We start from the raw sequence: 20,071 nt of genomic DNA, 5'->3' as shown, positions 1-20,071 counted from the left end.
CAGTTCAGTCCAGAACTATAGCCTTGTCGCTACTAGCAACTATCCATGTATAGCCCATTCTCCCCGCCTGTCAAATGCTGTGTTGAGAGACCCCGCTATGCTCTGATAGGTACTGTGCGAGCGAGATTACACCAAGACGAAAAGTTGCTCAGGATATGGATGAGGAAACGCCGAAATGTGGAAAAAGAGAAAAGTGCCGTGGGGATCGGGTACAGAAACGGAGGGTATGGTAGTCGTAATTGGGCGTGAGAACGATCGAGAAATCTGGGTGACAACAGGACTGCGTCTATCGGCCACCTGCTTCGAGTTGTCCTGGAGTTGGCTGCTGCGAGACAGGGGTTTCTCCAGTGGCACCGGCGCCACGGTTGCGGCCGAACCAGCTTGAGAAGCCAGGGCCTTGAGTTCGGTTGAGCGCCAGCCTCGATCGCCATCCTTGGTTCTCGCTAGTCTGCCCTGTCGCTTGGGAGGCGTTCCCAGCCACGCGCTCGCGGCGAGTAGGCCGATTTAGTCGCCCGAACCGATCACCACCTTGTCGCTGCTGGAAGTCTGAGTTGATGACCATGACGCGAGACCTAGAGAACGGGTTGGTGGAAGTCCAGACCGCCTGCGGTGGTGATCTAAGACCAGCAACTGAACGGCGACCAGTAAGAGGGTCAACTTCTCCTTCAGGACGGGGCTTCGGAACGTAGTAGTCGGCTTTGCAGAGAGGGCAGCAGGCGCGGCGACTCGTAAGCCATGGGTCGACACAGCTGGCGTGGAAGGCGTGGCCACAAGACAGTCCACGTACATCGTCGTCATCTTCCAGGGTATCCAGACAGATGGCGCACGTGTCTCCCGGCTCGGCCAACATCTCGGGTGCAGCGGCAGTGCTGATGGGATCCTCTTCGTCGTCCGAGTCGTCCTCGCGCTCGCGCACGTTGGCCTGGGGTGTACCACTTTGCCCTTGAACGTTGTCCGTCTTCTCCGAGTTCAACTTGTCGGCGACCTGCTTCTCAAGGTCTTGCACGTGCTGACTCTTCCTGCTTTCGACACTTGTTCTCGGGGGAGCGACGGGGTCGGTAGAGGAGGCCGGGGCATTGAGGTCGTTGCGGGCCATGGAGAGGGCAGTGTCGGTTCGCGGTCCTGGACCTTCGTCCTGGGCACTAATGACACCTTCGACATCCTTCAAGCTTGCTGCTCTGCTCTGGGGCGCCGTCGCAATGCCGCCGTTAGCTGGCAAGCCCTCGGTCTCGCGACTTGACTTCCATTGCTTATACTTGGTCAATGGGAACCGCTCGTTGACCTCGTCCATGGTCATCAGCTTCTTCTCCCTCCTTCTCCGGTGCGGGCGAGGCATGTTGGTCATATCGATTGGCTCGCCATCTGCAGCAGCCTGGGCCGCGCGACGGCGGTTGTATCGGAAGCAGTACTTAACACCAACGATAATCCTGAGCGCAGTCAGTACGAGGAGCAGCAGCCGAGCCAACTGCCATTGCCTACCATAAGTTTGTGAAGACGACACCGAAACCCAGGGCAACGAAAAAAAGCAGCGGCGAACTGGTGGGCCCGTTGCTGTTGTTGTTGTTGCTGCCGCTGTTGTTGGCGCCGTCTGTTGGGGTGGCCTGCTGCCGCGGGAAGAGCACAACGTTGGACATGGTAGGCTGCGACGAGTCTGCTATCCCATACGCCGATTTACTGTCGCACTGTCGTGGAGGACACCGAGTCAGCGATGCGCGAGTGAGGCCGGATGCGGCGAGCCTTGCGGGAGGTGAAACGGATCAGGAGGCGACTGGACACGACGGCGACAGAGTATCTTTCGCGTGTGGAGTAGTTGCGATAAGTTGGAAGTGGCGGCGGGAGGGCTAAGGAAAGGGCCGGAGAAGGTGATGAATCGGTGATGGTGACGGCAACGACTGCGGGCGTGGCGATGGAGAGTCGGCTCCCTAGAGGCTGTAGTCGTTCGCAGTGACTGCCCGTGCCACAATCGCTAGCGGTGAATTGGGAACGGATCGTTATCGGCCATGCGATGCGAAGAGCGCTGGTGGTCAAGCAACAGACTCGGCGGGATGGTCAGGGAAGGGCAGTGAATGCGAGTGCGTGACCGAGGGCTGAACGGGGGAGGTGCCGGTCTTCAGGCGGATAAAGGCCGCAGAGGCGTCGCTAACGTCGCCGGCAGGTGCCAAGGATGACCGGCAACCAGGCCCATCAATGATGACAGTAGAAGGTTAATGGTACGCCGGTGTGGCGTTTGGGGCAGTGGCGAGTGGTAAGTGTGAGGTTGTTTGTATAATGAGGGGGAGCGTCGTGAATGCGCTGGGTGCTGCTTGCGATTCCACCATGCACATGTCACAGGCGCTGTCCGCGCAATGCACCCCGAAGCAGGGTTTCTGCTTTGGGCCGCATGGATGCCGTCGCATGCAGGTGCTATCACACTGTAAAATTGCTGACAGCCTGATGCGGTGATGCATAATCAACACGACTACATTCATTCACTACTACAACTGCAACACAGCCTCAGTCTCACATCGCAGGACCAGAGTTCAGTGTCGCAAGACAGGCCGTCTGCTCACTATTGCGTAGACATGTCGGATCCCTGCCCTTCCGGTGGAGTCTTCCCCGCTAACAAACTGGGCGTATCCACATGAACATTGTCCACCACTGGCAGCAGCCCGACTCCCCTGCTTCTGCACCACTGTCTCTGCTCGGCATATCTTGGAACCATCTGGACGGAACGCCTTTTTCACTTACCGTGCGACTCCCTCGATCATCACTGCCAAAGCCCGTCCAACGTCACTAGTTCGCTCTTCAAGCACTGCACTGCCGCAACCATGGCGGAGACTGCCGAGCCCAACCCAATCGTCTTCTTCGACATCACCCTAGGAGGTATGCATCCACCCATGTGACCCAGTAGTGGCTACCCCTCACCCCGCGCCATCTGCTACGCGTCTTTCTTGGCCTAGCCCACAGTTGGGCAAACGCCCGCGACCCGACCATGGTGACTGACATAAGCGAACAGGGGAGAAGCTGGGGAGGATCAAGATGGAACTGTTCAGAGATGTAGTCCCAAAGACTGCGGAGAATTTCCGCCAGTTCTGCACGGGCGAGACCAAGAACAGCCGGGGGCAGCCGCAGGGCTACAAAGGCTGCAAGTTCCATCGCGTCGTAAGTAGCATCACAGTGCACTATCTTTCAGATGCTGAATGAAGATAGATTAAGGGTTTCATGATACAAGGCGGCGACTTTGTAAATGGCAACGGAACTGGCTCAAGAACTATCTGGGGGACTGAGAAGTTCGCCGATGAAAACTTCACCCTGAAACACGACAAGCCCGGTCTTCTGTCCATGGCTGTAGGTTTTCGCAGCTTACCTGAAATCCCATGCTGACTATTGCAGAACTCAGGTCCCAACACCAATGGTTCCCAGTTCTTCATCATCACTGCGAAGAATGGCACCCCTCATCTGAACGGCAAGCACGTTGTCTTTGGCAACGTCATCGAAGGCATGGACGTTGTCACCAAGATCGAGAATACGCGAACAGTAGCCAACCCGGAAGGAAAGCCAGTGCAAGACATTGCCATTTCACAATGCGGTGAGATGTGAGCTCGTAGATCATACAACAGAAAGACGCCAATCCTCGAGGTAAGATCTCAGGTAGGATCTAGAGAATCTATTATAAGCCTGAAACTCATTGTTTGATCAAACGAAGCGCGAAGAAGAACAGTGCGTGGTGGGGCCAGCGCGAGTAACCAGTCTGTATCGACTTCGCGAAGCTGTGGTTATCCAACCCTGATACAGGCAAGCGATGGATAGGAAACTTAATACATTTCTACGATTTCAAATGAATCGCATCATTCGTTATTGCAGTGATTGGGTGTTGGATCGGCGAACCATGGTGAACTACTGGCTTACCTAAGTGACCCGCTGAAATTCTCTCGGGCTCAATACTTCGCAGCACAGTCGCGTGCGTTCACCCCCGCTGTCCTCGCTGCCAATTTCACCAGCCCACCGACGGACGACAATCTCCCACACCTCGCGCTCCTGCTCAGATGTAAACCCTTCGCCAAACACATTGCCCACAACATGGTCGCTCTTGCCACAATGAACAGGACTCTCGGCACCGCCGCCCCGAGCGCGGGTCGCAGCCTCAAACGCAAGCAAATCGACAACTCGTCCGACGCCGAGAACGCGACCCCAGACACGCTCAAACGCCGCCGAGTCACCTTCGACCCCGAAGTCAACGTGCGGATACTGAGCGAGCACCACGAGAAGAGTCTGGAGCTGGTGGGGGAGGAGGTGCGGCGCGCCATCGAAAGGCATGCGACTGGCGACAAGGCGGCCTACGATGGGCTCAAAGCCCTCTTCAAGGAAGCACCAACGTCCACAGGTGCACCTCTTTCGCGACTTTTGCAGAAATACCTCATCGCACTCACCGAGCACACGCCAAAACTCGACGGCAACTGCAAGGGCCTGGTGCATGCCGTCATCGATTGCAGTTGGATAGCGCGTAATGAAGATTTTCTGCGCTCCTACCGAATGTTCCTACGCAGGCTGCTGTCAGTGCAGTCCAGCTACATGTCGACCGTGCTGCAGATGCTGGTCGACATGTTCCTGAGTGCGCCTTCCGTCAACGCCAGGCAGCAGGACGACCCACCGATCCAAAGAGTCCGCCTACAAGCACGCGTACACGAGACCCTCATGGGCATATTACAATACAGTCCGATGGCGAGCTCCTTCCTCGCGCCCGTCATCTCTAGCACTTTCCCCTTCTCCAGCGACACCGCAAAGGTCCACGTCGAGTACATCCGGAACATCTTCAAGGTCACAGAGTACGCGCCGGAGATCAGAGGCGAGATCTTGGCACTCGTCACGGACAAGCTATGCAAGATCGACGCGCAGATGCAGGTAGACATGGAAGAGATTGACGACGACCTGGAGGAGCGACTCATGGATGGGGCCATCAACGATGAGGAAGACGACGACGACGTGAGCGATGACGGCTCCGTATCGAGTGAAGAGAGCCTCGACCCGGAAGAGCAGCGACTCAAAGACATCAAAGACATGATGCTCAAGCTCGACACCGTCATGGATGTGCAGTTTTCCTACTACGACTCTGTTTTCGAACGGAACGACTATCAAGAGATGGATCGCACTTACCAAACCCTCATCGCGCAGTTCCAGTCCATCATCATCCCGACCTACCGCTCACGACATACTCAATTCGTGCTCTTCCACTTCAGCCAGATCTCGACAGAATTCATGGGGCGGTTCGTAGACACCTGCTCGCACCTGGCTATAGATAAGAACCGACCCCCGCTACTACGCTCAGCCGCATGTGCCTACCTCGCCTCCTACATCGCGCGCGGCGCTCACGTTCCTGGCTCCATCGTTCGCGATGTCTTCGACACACTATGTGTCCAGCTTGAGAGCCAGCGGAAATCGCACGAGCCCAAGTGCATCGGTCCCGACCTACGACGGTATGGCACATACTACGCCATCGTGCAGGCACTGCTATACGCCTTCTGCTTCCGATGGCGCGATCTCATCGTCACACCCGACGGCACGTTGCCCACCGACGCAGACATCATGTACCACGAAGGCGACTTCCAGTGGCACCGGTCGACCCTCGAAACCATACGCCGCAACATCTTCTGCAAGCTGAACCCACTCAGAATCTGCGCACCGGAAATCGTCAAGCAGTTCGGCCGCATCGCCAAGCACCTCCGCTTCACATACATCGATACGCTGGTAGAGACAAACAAGCGTGTACGACTGTCCCGCAGTCTGGCCAGTGGGTACCTCAACGGTATCGGCGGCCGAGAGACTGCTCTCACAAGCAAGAAGGGCGAGGAGGCCTTCCTCCTGGACGCATACTTTCCTTTCGACCCATACGTGCTCCCACGGAGCAAGCGCTGGGTCGAGCACGACTACGTAGCATGGCGGCCGGTGCCCGGTATGCCCGTCGAAAAAGACGACGATGATGAAGATGAGGAGGACGAGGACGACGATGACGATGACGAAGATGATGCTGATGATGACAGCGACAGCACATCAGAAGCGGAATCCGAGGACGAAGATGGCGTCGCAAACCCTGACGACCTTGACGACGGTAGTACGGAAGCTAGTCTATGATGAATCTCTTGTGCATTGCATTTACGGCGTATATTGGGAACGGGAAAGCATCAAGAGCAGCGATTTCCTGCTCGGCGCTGGTCTGGGAACAAAAAGGGCATAGCTTGGGAGCGTCTCTTTTATGATTGACGGCCTGCTTCACATATGGCCTGGGTATCTTTGTTGGTTGAGCTTTTTTTTACATGTATGATTGAGCGTTTGATATTTGGGTCAGCTGGTTGATTGCCTGGTAGAAGCACATCTACGTTTATACATACTCAAGAGAGAATGGAATGAAAAATTTGATAATCAGAACTACTCGGTTTGAAGCTTTGCTTGTTGGTGACGGTGAGACTGGCGTTATCACCCATTAGTGCTCATGTTAGGATCACGATAGAGTGGCAGGCTGAACGGTTCTTCATGTTTCAATTGGAATGTATCCCGTCGTAGTATTTCCTTAACAGAAAAGGACACTCCGGATGAACTTCATCAAAGACCCAGCCCAACTCCAGCAAAGACTGCTTAGTGTTGCTCAACGCCTCATTTCCATAACCGGCATCAAGCAATCGTAAATCATGCAGGCCCCCTCAGCCTAACAGTCCCCCCTCTCATCTCCTCATCCGCACCCTCATCATCATCCTCGCCCTCGCCTTCCACATCCTGTAACCGCATCGCCCTTAGCAGATCCCTACTAGCCCTCGTGCCGTCCCTCAACTCCACCGCACTCTTCAGCAGCATATCAGCCATAACCCTTGCATCCATGTCCACGCCCAACAGTGCCTCTACCTCAGGACCCGTGGGAACAGGGAAATCGACGAGCGGCTTCCCGTTCGGACCGACGCTGACGGTGGTGGACTTGCGGCTGTAGCGTGGGGCGTCTTGCTGATCAAAGTCTGAGGAGGAAGAGTACGTGTTGCCGTGGTGGTACGAGTCGTCGGTGTCGGAGTCGAGGGTGTAGGTGGTGGAAGTGAGGGTTGTGGATGTAGAGTCAGTTCTGCGCGAGGAACGGAGAGGGGCGGAAGCTTGGCCCATCGGACGACGTTGTGCGGCGAGGTTGAGGCGCTCGAATGTGTCCCAGAGGTCGTCTACGTCTTCTTCTTCGAGCGAGGTGTCGGTGGTCACGCTCATGGGGGGTGATTGGTCGTCGCTGCTTAGTCCGTAGGCCATGTTATGCGACCAGCCGTCCCAAATGATCTGCTGAGAGCGCTGGTTTCCGCGGTGGTATTGGCCGGAGCTGGGTGCTGGTTTCGCCTGTGACTGTACCTGGCTCGCTGAGCTGACGCCTCGAGCGTGCATGCTGGGGTGGTGCGGGTCCTGGTTTGTAGGATGGCCTTGCTCATCGTATTGCTGAGGGGTCAATAAGCCCGGCACGGCCTGGTTCGGTTCCGACTGCGACTTCATGTGGAAAGAAGCGCGGTGGTTATTTTGTGATAGCTGTACCTGGTCCTCAAGGTTGAATGGGTTATCATTCATACGGTCGATTCCCGCTGTGACGATATCAGAGCCAGACGTGGATGGACGGTAGTCCTGCACCATTGCCATATCGAGGTCAATCATGGACGAACGAAGAGGGGATCCAGGCGCAGAGCTAATCATCTCGGGATAGTCATCAATAGGGTCAACAGGCGCTGTTTGGGCATGTCGCAGGGTTGGTCGGAAACCAGATGCAAGGATTGGTGAAGATGAGTCCGTCTTCGTGTGCTGACCGCGCCGTGGCTCCTTTGGGCTACCCATGGGAAAGGCAAAGTCTTGAGTCTTACGATTGTCGTCCTGCTTGGGGAACGTCCATTCTTTCGTCTCGCGTCGTCGAGAGATCCGATTTGATGCGCGATTCCTGGGCTCATTATTGGCCTCCGCCATCGCTGCGTCGAATGTCCATTCTACTGTGCGTCGATTTGGTTTCTGAGGTTGCGTCGGAAAAGACCATTCCATTGTCTTGCGATTAGGCTGCTGTTCAGCAGGAAACGACCACTCCATCGTCTTTCGGTTTGGTTGTTCCGAGGGGAAGGACCATTCCATGGTCTTGCGATTCTCGTCATTCATGCTGGGGAAGGTCCAGTCTTTCGTGGCTCGTTTAGTCATCTCATCTTCCTCATTGAAAGCATCCCGGCGCTCCTCTTCTTCCTCCATCTCACGTATGATGCTCTTCATGCGGTTCGCGCGGATGGTCGGCACCTCACCCAGATCGATACTGGGTATCTCATCTGCTGATGGCATCGAGAAGTCCAGGTCAATGACGGTCTCGCGGTTGGGCGCGCCAGGATTGAAGTCGCGTAGGACCAGATCGGATGGAGGGCGACCATTCGGAGGATCTGGCATATCGACTGCGCTGTACCGGTACGGTGTTGTATTCGTATCGAATAGCTTGTTCAGACGTTTCTGGCCTCGGACGATAGACTCCTCCTTGAACCTAGCCTGGAGCTGTTCGAATCGTCCCATATCTGCTATAGGTGGTAGACCCATTCCGTTGAAGCCCTGTCCGGCCCCACCCGCAAAAGGATCGCCAAATTGTGGTGCATGTTCCTGCTCGAATTCTTCTGATACGTTGAAAGACCAGTCATCGTCTTCGTCGTCTTCCTCCTCTGGGGCAAGCGGGTCTGGTGCTTGGGCACCGTACGGATTGAAGAGCGACTGGCGTGCACCGCCCTGTTGCTCCCATACATAGTAGTCCTCGACTAACTTGACGAGCGACACAGTCGGATACATCTTGGTAGTGTCCGCAAGATATGGGTGCTCCAGGATCTGGTCGGGTGTTGGTCGATCTTGCGGCTCTGGCTGGAAGACGAAAGCTAGGAAATCCTTGAGTTCTTGGGAAAATCGATCACCTTCAAGCACAGGAACACCGGCCGTTGGCAAATCGAACTGCCCAATCTTGTGATGAGGCGGGTAACCGCAAGCCATCTCATAGACAGTGCAAGCGTAGGCCCAGATATCAACCTCGTTTCCGTAGGATATCTCCTTGGGTTGCATCAAGCTGTGCGGGTCCGCATCCTTGACCCATTCCTTTTGCAATTCAGGCGCCATCCAAAAAGGTGTACCGACGATAGTCGAGCGCTTCGATCTCTCCGGCTCCAGGGTGTTGGAGACACCGAAGTCGCAAAGCTGCACCCGGCCGTCTTCAAGGATAAGAACGTTATTGGCTGGATTTGGTCAGCAAGAATTGAGGACAGTAAAACCAGCACTACTCACACTTCAAATCTCGATGTAGCACACCAGCTTCATGGATGTACTTGAGACCTTGCGCCAGTTCACGTGCGATGGGTATGATAAATTTCTCCGCCAGTCCAGGTCCAGGATCCTTGGTCATGGCCGTCGGCTTCATCAGCGTGTTGACACTACCACCACTGGCATACTCGCTGACAATCCAGAGTTCGTTATGAACAGGCCTGGCCTCCTCGATGATGTTGACGTAGGGTCTTGCCTTGCTGTCTCTGAGCTGCTGCAGGATATCGATCTCCTTAAGAGTGTCCTGGAGGTTCTTGTGTGTCATCTCCTCGTAGTCAACCTTATCGATCTCGATGATCTTGATGGCAACGAGCGCGCCGGTATTTCGACTCTTTCTTTGTAGTGTCAGCGAGTGTTCTGGGGTTCGCTGCATGATACCCACCCTTTGTAGACGCGGCCATATGCACCCTTGCCAATAAGCTCGTAGAAGTCGTATGGCGGTGGTTCCTCACCACCCCGCTTGGCTCTCTCTGCAACCAGGAGCTCCATATCCTTTGCTTGTTGCATTGCACGCCCCTTGGTGCCACCCATCATGGGCGGTTGCAGTCTTGCAGGTTCCATGTCTCTGAGGTATCGGTATACTTTGTCGAGGTGAAGCCGTTCGGTTGGGGCGTCTTCTTGCGGCTCGAAGGGCGACTCTGCTATGCGCTCCAACGGACTGTCTACTAGGGTTGCGGTTGTGCTCTCGAAGCTGGTTGCGATTGGTAGAGGCGGAGGCGGGCGGTCAGGTTGGCGTGGACGCCGACCGGGCGATATGTAATTGGTAGGGTCAGAGGCAGAGTACGAGTGTCTTGCGGTGGATTTCGGGCGGCCAGGCTTGATGGTGCCTGGAATGGATCGTGATAGAGGTCGTCGCGGGACAGGCGTTTCCGGGAGGGCAATGGCAAGCCTTGGCTTCGGCGTAGGCGGGCACAGCGGGCTTCTGTGGTCTAATATCGGACTCGAGATATCGCGCTTGTCGATGGAAGGGGTGCGAGAGGAGCGGGAGGAGCGGGAGGAGTTGGCTATCTTCCCTTTGATTGAGTCTGTCAGCTTGGAGATCGAGAAAGAGCGACTGGATCGTGTCGCCGGTGTGCTGTCCAGTGAGCGAGGCGGGGTCACCTCTCCCATAGGGATGAGATGGTCGCCGTCGCTCACCGACCGCTTCAATTTAAACACCGCTTCGTCGCCGAGCATGACGTTGTGGTGTTATTGCGGCATGTTGGCGTTTGGGAGACAAATCGCACTCACAGTTGTGTTATGACGTTCCACGTTGTTTACCACAGGTGAATGCGGCTCATGGCGGGCAGGGTCGCGTGCGGTGAGCGTGGGTGTTCGTTCACATTCACAGCTCCACACTCCGGAGGTTTGGAAGGCCTATCAGCCAGACACGATCACAATGCAAAGTAGCGGAGAAGATGAAAATGAATGAACAAAGCGAGACGTAGAATTGGGCTGTATAGAGAGATGGGACGGCGGTGCCATCTGGCAGACATCGAAGTGTTGACGATGCGAAACATGGATCCAGGGTCTCGACGTTTCGCGCGCGGGTCACGCTAAGGCAACCTTAATTCCATCTGGGGCAAGCGCGCCCCACGTTCCCGTGCCTGACATCATCTGCGCCACATGTGCGGCAGGCATAGCAGCTTGCCAACTTTCTGTGCATCAAAAGAGATTGGGTCGAGATGCTCCCTAGATATCTCCATACATACTCAATATCCGATCTAAGACCTGATTAGACTCAATACACTTAATACAACCCGAGCAACCTTAAGAAAAGCACTGAATCAACGTCTCACCATGGTCGCGCAACCCATTGGCACCAAGAAGACGCCCGTCACGTCGACGGCGAAGAAGACACCAGTAACAGCCCCAGTCAAGAAAACACCTGTCAAGGCGCCAGCCGTTCAGCCTCCCAAGAAGCCTGTCAACACCGCTATGCAGAAGAAGCCTGTGACTACGGCCCCTAAGAAGCCCGTCACAAATGTCGCAGCGAAGAAGCCCGTCACAGCTGTCGGTCAAAAGAAAGCTGTACCAGCACCAGCAAAGAAGCCTGTTCAACAGCCACAGCAACAAGGTTGGATCAACAAAGGTCTCAGTGCCGCATCATCAGGCATTGGAAGTGCTGTCGGCGCCGCAACGACCGGTATCGGCAATGCTGCTGGTGCAGTCGTGACAGCGGCAGGCAGTGGTGTTGCTGGAGCAGGGAGAGGCGCGGGCGCAAGGTAATACACCACATCCTGCAATAGTTCCCTTGACTGACATATCATAGTATTGCGAACTCATCTCGCACTTGGGGCGACATGGTCCGCGAGTATGGCAACTCCCTCAAAGATATCACTGGCGCTCCCGGCAGTCGGTCGACCACGAACAAGAATCCTCTCGGCCTGAGCACAAGTGGCGTAGGAGGTATGGCATCCATGGCTAGCAGGCCTGGTGTGCCTGGCCTCTCAGGAGGGTCCGGTAAGGGGGGTGGTTCGGCCAGCAATCCTCTGGGCCTATAAATGGACATTTGGAGCCTAAGAATATACGCCGATTTCGTGAACGGCCAGAATACTACATCCAACTTTCAGTGATCGAATAGGTGGCTCATAGTGTACTATGAGGTCGACATGCAATTTTCAGTGGTTGAACAGGTGGTCCAGAGTGTGATTCAAGTTCTAAACCTCACCAACAGCACCTCGAGGACAATCGGTGATTAGCATCGTATTCTGCAAACACATATGTCAACCTAGACATTTCCGGGGATACCATCTGGGTCAGGGAGGTGCTTCGACAATGTTCGCGGGGAGGGGGATGGAGTCGTCTTTCGCGGAGGCTCAGCACGGTGGGGAGTCTGTATGGTGTGGGAGAATAGACGACGCCAAAAGTAGCTGAGAAGACGTGAATTCTAAATTGCATTCTCAACCGGCTCCAGGAATTGCCCTCTTTTGGTTTCCCTGGCGTTCTATGCGAACACTCAACTTGAACACCCCTTCACCATTCCATCTTTGGCTGGTCATTGCGCGAGACTAGCGCAGGCTGCCGCTGCCCTTAAGATCCCCGCTGTTCTCCCCCCCGACTCCCTCTTCTTCTTTACCAGCTAGCCCGCTTCTCTGCCAACACTTCGGAAGGTCGCAGAACCATCGCAATGGAACAATCGGCTCTTCAGACTGACTTGGTGGATCATGGTGAGCAACACCCTCCCTCACTTCCGCTAAAATCACAGAGATACACCCACGAGATATGGTCATCCGGATGGCCTTATCGCGTCACACCTTCAGACACCGCCTGCACCTTTGGAATGAGTAGGAGGCTGGCTTCGCTACGTTCGGGCTCGCCTTTGGTGGCATCTGCTTGCACCAGCGCGAGCGATGCATGCAACAAAAACAGCCGTACATCAAGATGTCTCGACTATGCATTTGGGCGAGCGGAAGATGGCGCGTATATCGAGCGCGCCGTGACGCCGCTGGTGGGCGCTTCTTCAAGTGCTTCACCGTCGAGTTCTGTCGTGGGCTTCCGATCATACGAATGCCTTCGGGCGCTAGTTATGTGGCCCTGGCAACTTTGGCGCCGGTCCTGGTTTGGACGGGGGATTCTTACAAGCTGGGTCGTTTGAATCATGGTCTCTTGGAGAAACGAGCATATCCGTATGCATAGACGTCTCCCTGCCACGTATGGAGAGCGATTCACAGGCCTCAGTGCCGGAACGTGCATCGCTGGGAACTTTTGTCGTGATGGTGCGTAGTCTGCCAGCGCAATGCCCTTGTCCGTTACTCGACTTGTGTTGTTTACAAGGCCTACATTTTATTTTTTTTCATTGAGCTTTCGCCTTTATGGGGTTACTCGAGGAAGGGATGAAATCGTCTAGAAAACAGTGCGACAACAGACTCGAGGAATTTGGTAGACGGAGAATGCAATGCCCACATACACGACGTTGGTGTTGTGCGCTGCTTGGCGTTTTCCCAATCAGGTAACTTCTGGAAAACCGTCGATTACCTCCCACGGGTGTCTACAAAGTTACCACAGACCCCGGCCGTCACTGTTATCGATAACGCTAGCGTCATCTGAACCTTTCGGCGGACGAGACATGCACGTAACATAGCAAGTCATGGCTGGCTGCTATTTCGTAATTCTTCGACCTTTGAGATCCTGCAAACATACCCATTAGATGCGGTAAAACTATTACCGCTTCTTGCACTTGCTACCTGCAGAAAGCGCTCGCTCATGCTTACGCTCCATCGACTGCGATGCCTTCCACACTCCACTTCGTTTCAAGCGCGCGCTCTACGAACGCTCCCTCGAGTAATACCAACATATGTCCCGCGATGGGATCCCACTCTACACAAATCTACGCGACCCGCTACGGCGGTGATTGAGTCAACGAAGACTGCCGAAAACCCTGTCTATGACCCCGACCGAAGTTTGGAGCGCGAGCAGCTCAGAGATGCACACATATCCATTGTCACGCCTGGGCTCAGTGCTCCTGGAAAGCGTCTAGCTGTCAAGAGACTGGACCGAGTATTGGAGTTGGTCAACAGCACCAATGGCCGCGACGCCAGTCTACGCGCGCCCCTCTGGCGGGCGTACTCTTTGGCCAAGGCCTCTGACCCAACACTCTTAGCACGTCTTCCAGAAAGAGCCTGGGACCTGCTCTGGATTACGCAATCCATCGAATCATCCACCAATGCGAATCGCACGGCACACATTGCACAACTCTACCGTGACATGGACAAGGCTGGAAGGACTACAACGGCCGGACAGCGGGCCAGAGATCTAGAGAGCACCTTTCTCTCTGGTAGAGAAGACCAAGCTCTTAGAGAATGGGAAGAGGATCACACTTTGGGATTCGACGGCATACGACAGGATTACAAGCCAGAGCATCTCGAGGTCGGGGCTAAGCTCCATGCGCTTGCGGGGAATCTAGACTACAGCCGAAGCATCATGGAAGAGCTATTCAGGTTATACCCGAGTTGGGACACTTCCGTCATGATGGCCGTCTTCCGTGCTCACACGAGTTCCGAACTTCAAGAGCACCACGATCTGGCAAAACAGATCTATGTCTCAATGAAGGAGAAGAAGAGCGATGCGCGCTCGATCAAGGACTACGACGCTTGGCTTGTGGGCTTCTTGGAATCCCGAAACCTAGGCTACGCCAAACAGGTGTTCCGGGATATGGTCGGGGAGGGCTATCTGGCAACTAGCGGCACCGGGGAACGAGTTGAACAAGTTCTGAAGAGACTGCAAATGCTGTATCGACTCGGAACTGATATAGCGGCAATGACTAGTATCGCTTTCGATGCTATATCCGTGCTACCGCCTGCTTATCACGGCCATTTATTCGGTGACTGGATGAAAGCGGCCGTTGTTAGGAAGGCGCCGTTGGTGGCCGCTCAGGTCATGGAGATGATGCTCAAACGAGGCTACAAACCGCAAACGTTCCACTTCAACATGCTCCTCAAAGCGTTGATACGGACCAAAGAGAGTCCGAACGTCCTGAAAGCCGAAGACATTGGTTGGCGCATGATCGAAGCAGCTCGTACACTACCACAACAACATGATCTTCCTCGAGACACAACGGCGTGCATCATTGACAAAAGAACCGCGGATACTCATAACAAAAGTACCGATGTTGTCCAACGTGCTCCTCCTGCAAACGTCACAACATTTGCGCTTATCATGCAGCACCACGCTAAGAGTCTGCAATGGGAACACGTCGAATATCTGTCCCGTCAGCTCAAAGAAACGACACTTGAGCCCAATGCAACCATCATGAACGTTCTCATGGACAACAAATGCCGCCAAGGTGCCTACAGCGAAGCATGGACGATCTACAAGACTCTGACTGAACCGCAAGAAGGCGACGCAGGTGTTTTCCCCAATGGTGCAAGCATACGTTGTCTCTGGAAAACGCTCCGTCTCGCGCTTGGCGACCCTACAAATCGCGACAAACCAGGGCTGCCGACCCCTCGTGAGCTACTAGCAGAGATGATCAGCTGGTGGACGCTCAGTCGCAGCCGCTACGACGCCGACCGCTTTCGTATGGGCCTCGCAGGCGCAGATAGTGGAGCAATCACATCACTCATCATGCATTGCTTCAGCTACACTCAAGATCTAGCTGGCTCCCTGGTTGCTTTGCACGTCCTTCGCCATCACTTCGACATCTTTCCCACCAACGAAGCAGCGCAAATACTGCAAGGACAGATAGCCTGGGTAGACATGACACGCGAAACCGAAGCTGTGCGCAGTTCACACTTCCACAGTCGTTCCAACAAGAAGAACTCGGATCGCATAACCATGGTCTACAACATCTTACTCCAACGACGGTTGGCGAGAATGGATCTGAAGGAAAGCGAGTACGAGATGTTGACGGATGAGCAGATTGGTGATATGGGATTGAACCTCTTGAGCGAGTTTGTGAGAGTGGTCCTCAAGAGAAGCTATCCACCTGAGGTTGTGGAGGTGATGATCGATGCAGCGAGATGCGCAGTGGGTCTACCTGACCTGCCCACAGGGGACATGGATGCTTTTGAAGTGGCTTGAACGAACTTTATTGCAAAGTTGGAGGATGGTGGACGGAAACATCTACCATGCGTGCAAATATAATCAATACAATACAACAAATCCTTTCAACACTTTCATTTGTAATGGAAATACCAAAGCAAACCACAATCTATCCATAGCTCTAAAGTCCAGCTTCGCAAGATGTCGTTGTAGTGAATTGATCTCATTGGTCATGGCTGCAGGTAGCCGAAACATGGGTTTAATCGATCGAGCACTCCGCGGCGGCGATCGATGACGCTCCAAAGCTCAGATGTCCACAACGCGCCCAAACACGGTTAAAGGTAACGGCTGCTTATTTACGATGACGCCCACTGTCATGCTGAAGGCTGGGACGCGACCCTCAAAATTCTTTGGGTGCGCTTCCTCTTTGATACACGACCACAACCCATCCCTCGTACCACGGTGATCATGTCTTCACAGGGCGAGCGCGCACCGTTGCTGCAACAAAGATGGAGTGAGGAAGGCGAACCGCGCACAGTAGGTGTTCTTGCGCACGCGTTTTCTCTGCGTTTACTAACTCGTGACAGCATCTTCGCATCCAAGACCTTTCGAATGACGAAAACCCGCGAGAATGGGCGCGATGGCGCAAGATGGCCAACGTGGCTGTCATAGCCCTCATGTCCAGTACATACACTCCCGTCGCCTGTACATGAGTTATACTAACAGTCGTGGCAGTCCTCAGCCCTCTCGTGTCCTCCATGTTCACGCCCGGCATCGCGCAGATCGCCGAAGATCTCAAATGTAGCACGACGGCCGTTATTGGAACAACCACCGGCTTCGTAGTCATGCTCGGAATCGGTCCCTTGATCCTCGCGCCCCTCTCCGAGACGTTTGGACGGAGAAAGATATACCTCGTGTGCTTCTCCATCTTCACCCTGTTACAGATACCCGCCGCGCTCGCGCCGAACATCGCTTTCCTCATAACGGTACGGAGCATTGCTGGCTTCTTTGGTAGCGTTGGCATAGCGAACGGTGGCGGCACGATCAGTGACATGTTCTTACCAAGCGAAAGAGCTGGAGTGTTTGGCTGGTACCTGTTGGGCCCGCTGCTTGGACCTACCCTGGGACCGCTGTTTGGTGGTATCATCGTACAGCGATTGAACTGGCGCTGGGTCTTCTGGATCATGACCATTGTGTGCTTCGTCAACACCTTGGCGGGATACTTCTTCCTCCGGGAGACGTATGCGCCTGTCATACTGAATGCGAAGAAGGCGGAATTCGAGTCTCAGAGCAACGAGTGGGATGGCACGAAGTACTCGTACGAGGGCGAAGACACACGGCCGTTGAACGAGAAGCTCACGCAGGCTCTCAAGCGCCCTCCGAAGATCTTTGCGCAGCCCATCGTCGCGGTCATGGCTGTATACCAAGCGCTCATCTTCGGCACAACGTACAGCATCTACACGAACATGCAGCCCATCTACCAGGATGACTACGGCTTCTCCACTGAGCAGGTCGGATTGTTGTATCTAGGCCCTGGATCTGGGTTCCTGTTTGCAGTCTGGTTCCTCGTCCCACGCATCGACACCGTGTACAAGACGCTCACAGCGAAGAACCACGAGAAGGCGCGACCTGAATTCCGCCTCCCATTGGCAAACATCGGCTCCGTTTTCATCCCCATGTCGCTATTTTGGTTCGCTTGGGCAGTACAGAAGCACACGCACTGGTTTGCATCCATCTCCGCGACCTTCTTCTACGGCATCGGACAGGTCATGATCTTGAATAGCACGCAGAACTACTTCATCGACAGCTTTGAAAAGTACGCGGCTAGTGCCATCGCTGCTGGTACTGTATTCCGTAGTGTCGTGGGGGGTGTGATCCCGATCTTTGCGCCCATGCTGTTCGAGAAGCTGGGGTATGGTTGGGGTATTAGTACGTTTGCGTTTGTGAGCTTGCTGCTTGCGCCTGCTCCGATTTTGTTCTATATCTTCGGTGAGAGACTTAGGGAACGCTACCCGGTCGATTTGTAGAACGTTATTAAGTAGGTATCTTCTTTAAATTTATGGCGCAACTTCCCGTTCTTGGTCACTTCGAGAAGACTTTCTCTTTATCTCTGGCTTCCAAGTGGTGCTGGACAGACTCAGTCTGTCACCATATCTACTAATAGAGAGGCATGTGAAGTGTGATTACGTTTGTACAAAGCAGACTGTAAAGGCTATGTCGGCGTTTCGGGTCACGATCAGCCTCCCTCTATCATCACATCTACTAATGGAGTCCATGTGCATGGTGAGTGCGTTTGCATAAAGCGCGCCGCGAGGGCGATGTAGGCATCTCAGAATACGATCAGTCCATGACGCGTTACTCCACTTGTATTCCAAGGCAGTCACTGGCATTCACTGCGATCAAGTGGCGAACTTGGCAGTCGCTAGCGCTGGAGCGTTGCCTTGAGATATAAACCGGGCCCCTCCCACCTCTTCTCTGACCCTCGTGTAGTTTTCCCCTGGAAATTCTGGCTCTACACCAGAATGTACTCAGACACCGTTCGCATCGGGAAACTACCGCGGCAGTCGCTTTGCTACTTGTCTACGTTCCTTCCCGGTGGCATTGCTTGGACCAGCACAACTATGCAGTACCCGAAGGGCCTCGACGTCCCGCCGCGTCCAGCCCTTCAATACTTGAACGAGTACGCCCCCTGAACGCAAGAACCCGGCCCTCGCGCGTTCAAGTGGCTACTAAACGACGCCACTTAGACAACAAGTATGTCAGTGGTCACTCGTGTCTGTCAACAGCAAGTTCCCGCTCGTCGGAGGCCTAAAACCTTCGTTGGCACAGGCGGGCTGGTCTGCCTGTGCTATGAATGCGACCTTGCGCCCCGGAGCGCTCCTGTCGTTGTCAGTCTTGGGGAAAGCGGAGCTCACGGAGGTCTCCCCCGTGCCGCTGGCGGAAAACATCGTGCGGATGGCTTATGGCTGTCTACGATGCAAGCCCCATATCTGCTGTTGGACAGTGTGTCTGTACCACTCTTACATCGTATCTTTTTCATTGGGTTGATGTCTTTATGGCGTTGCTTGAGGAAGGAGCGCGAATGGATGTGGAGTGAGTGAACGTACCTCAGCAAATGCAAAGGTTTCGGTGAGCCATGACACTACAATAGCTCATTGGTTGTGTCTAACATATAAATATTACTGCAGCGTCCGCAGACACTTGATAGGTAACACTCGTTGCAGAAGACCATATATGGCTTCCAACCCCGCTTTCCACAGCCATTGAACTCACGGGATAGTGACATCCTGTGTTTCCACACCGTAAGATTTACGAAGTGAGATACCACCATGAGAGTAACAAGCTGCTTGGCATCCATCTCATGATCAAGCCAAAGTCTTAGTATCTTCGTCTCTTGCCGATGCGGGACTTCTATATAAATCCCCAATACAGCACCTGCATGCTTCAGATCGTTATTACTGTTCTTCCTAACATCAACTTGAACACTTCCCAAAAATGCATATCCTCCCATTCCTCACTACCTTTCTCACGGTCTCGGCCGCAACTATCGCGATCCCTGCCGAAACCCCCTCTGATGCTACCACTGCTCAGGCTTGTCCTGGCCGACGCATCAGCTGGGAGGGCGGAGGCTGTGAACGCAACTGGGGAAGAGACTGTCTGAATCGCTACTTAAATGCTGCAGGGGGTAAGCGATGCTGCCCTCGTTCGGTCGGTTGGTATCAAGATCGCGGAGGATGTGTGTGGGGCTGGGAGACTTGCCGGTGTACCTGCAATGCCTAGGCAGTGACGGTACGCCATTGGATTGGTATGAAATCATGGTGTCTGTTGTTTGAGCGTGGAGAAATGATTGCTAACGCCTCGTAGTTGAGATTATATTGGGGTTAGTGCGCTGTCTCGGGTTTTGGTACTTGGATAGCGGTTGCGTCGATTGGTAGGCGGTGTTTGTGCGGCTTTCGTCGTCTACATTACAAGTAGTACAAGTCTGTCACGAAAGTCCAATCGTTTGGAGGTATTCCGGTACGACGAAGAACTCGATACGATCAATGCGAAAAGTCGGTTTTGTTCGTGTAGGCTTCTTGACACTGGCCCGATGTCTTTTTTCCTGAACGCACGTCGTGACGCTCGGATTCAGTCGTGAGAAAGTCACACCTTGATAGTTACACGATCAGCATCATGAGGTCAGGTGTCTATTACCGCTGAAAAGAAAGGAAAGTGCAAGAGTTCGATGATGTTGCGATGGCTTCCTCATTCCGCAGCCGCAAGGGGTATGACGTCACCAGACTCAGGAAGATAGTCC

The 20,071-nt window shown here is 54.3% G+C and overlaps 7 protein-coding genes across 7 annotated transcripts; 5 read left to right on the top strand and 2 right to left on the bottom strand.

Annotated features, from left to right (window-relative positions):
- Positions 1-286: 286 nt before the first annotated feature.
- Positions 287-1,634, bottom strand: J4E86_008166 (uncharacterized protein; the record flags this gene model as incomplete). The annotated part of the gene is made up of 2 exons (XM_051448680.1): positions 287-1,427; positions 1,480-1,634. 2 exons carry the CDS (start codon positions 1,632-1,634, stop codon positions 287-289), a joined length of 1,296 nt encoding a protein of 431 aa, XP_051300276.1.
- A 1,173-nt stretch (positions 1,635-2,807) lies between these two features.
- CYP3_2 (Peptidyl-prolyl cis-trans isomerase H) lies at positions 2,808-3,579 on the top strand (the record flags this gene model as incomplete). The annotated part of the gene is made up of 4 exons (XM_051448679.1): positions 2,808-2,862; positions 2,996-3,141; positions 3,190-3,327; positions 3,373-3,579. 4 exons carry the CDS (start codon positions 2,808-2,810, stop codon positions 3,577-3,579), a joined length of 546 nt encoding a protein of 181 aa, XP_051300275.1.
- A 480-nt stretch (positions 3,580-4,059) lies between these two features.
- Positions 4,060-6,108, top strand: J4E86_008164 (uncharacterized protein; the record flags this gene model as incomplete). The annotated part of the gene is made up of 1 exon (XM_051448678.1): positions 4,060-6,108. One exon carries the CDS (start codon positions 4,060-4,062, stop codon positions 6,106-6,108), a length of 2,049 nt encoding a protein of 682 aa, XP_051300274.1.
- Positions 6,109-6,660: 552 nt separating this feature from the next.
- Positions 6,661-10,488, bottom strand: J4E86_008163 (uncharacterized protein; the record flags this gene model as incomplete). The annotated part of the gene is made up of 3 exons (XM_051448677.1): positions 6,661-9,227; positions 9,277-9,647; positions 9,695-10,488. The coding sequence occupies 3 exons, from the start codon at positions 10,486-10,488 to the stop codon at positions 6,661-6,663; spliced, it is 3,732 nt and encodes a 1,243-aa protein (XP_051300273.1).
- Positions 10,489-11,091: 603 nt separating this feature from the next.
- On the top strand, positions 11,092-11,795 carry J4E86_008162 (uncharacterized protein; the record flags this gene model as incomplete). The annotated part of the gene is made up of 2 exons (XM_051448676.1): positions 11,092-11,516; positions 11,564-11,795. The coding sequence occupies 2 exons, from the start codon at positions 11,092-11,094 to the stop codon at positions 11,793-11,795; spliced, it is 657 nt and encodes a 218-aa protein (XP_051300272.1).
- Positions 11,796-13,497: 1,702 nt separating this feature from the next.
- On the top strand, positions 13,498-15,813 carry J4E86_008161 (uncharacterized protein; the record flags this gene model as incomplete). Its single annotated transcript, XM_051448675.1, has 1 exon — positions 13,498-15,813. The coding sequence occupies one exon, from the start codon at positions 13,498-13,500 to the stop codon at positions 15,811-15,813; it is 2,316 nt and encodes a 771-aa protein (XP_051300271.1).
- Positions 15,814-16,242: 429 nt separating this feature from the next.
- Positions 16,243-17,801, top strand: J4E86_008160 (uncharacterized protein; the record flags this gene model as incomplete). The annotated part of the gene is made up of 3 exons (XM_051448674.1): positions 16,243-16,311; positions 16,362-16,458; positions 16,510-17,801. The coding sequence occupies 3 exons, from the start codon at positions 16,243-16,245 to the stop codon at positions 17,799-17,801; spliced, it is 1,458 nt and encodes a 485-aa protein (XP_051300270.1).
- Between the last annotated feature and the right edge of the window lie 2,270 nt (positions 17,802-20,071).

Source organism: Alternaria arbusti, assembly GCF_024043155.1.
Source record: "Alternaria arbusti strain BMP 1465 chromosome Unknown scaffold_12, whole genome shotgun sequence".
NCBI classification, from domain to species: domain Eukaryota; kingdom Fungi; phylum Ascomycota; class Dothideomycetes; order Pleosporales; family Pleosporaceae; genus Alternaria; species Alternaria arbusti.
This window is presented reverse-complemented; position numbering and strand designations above follow the sequence as displayed.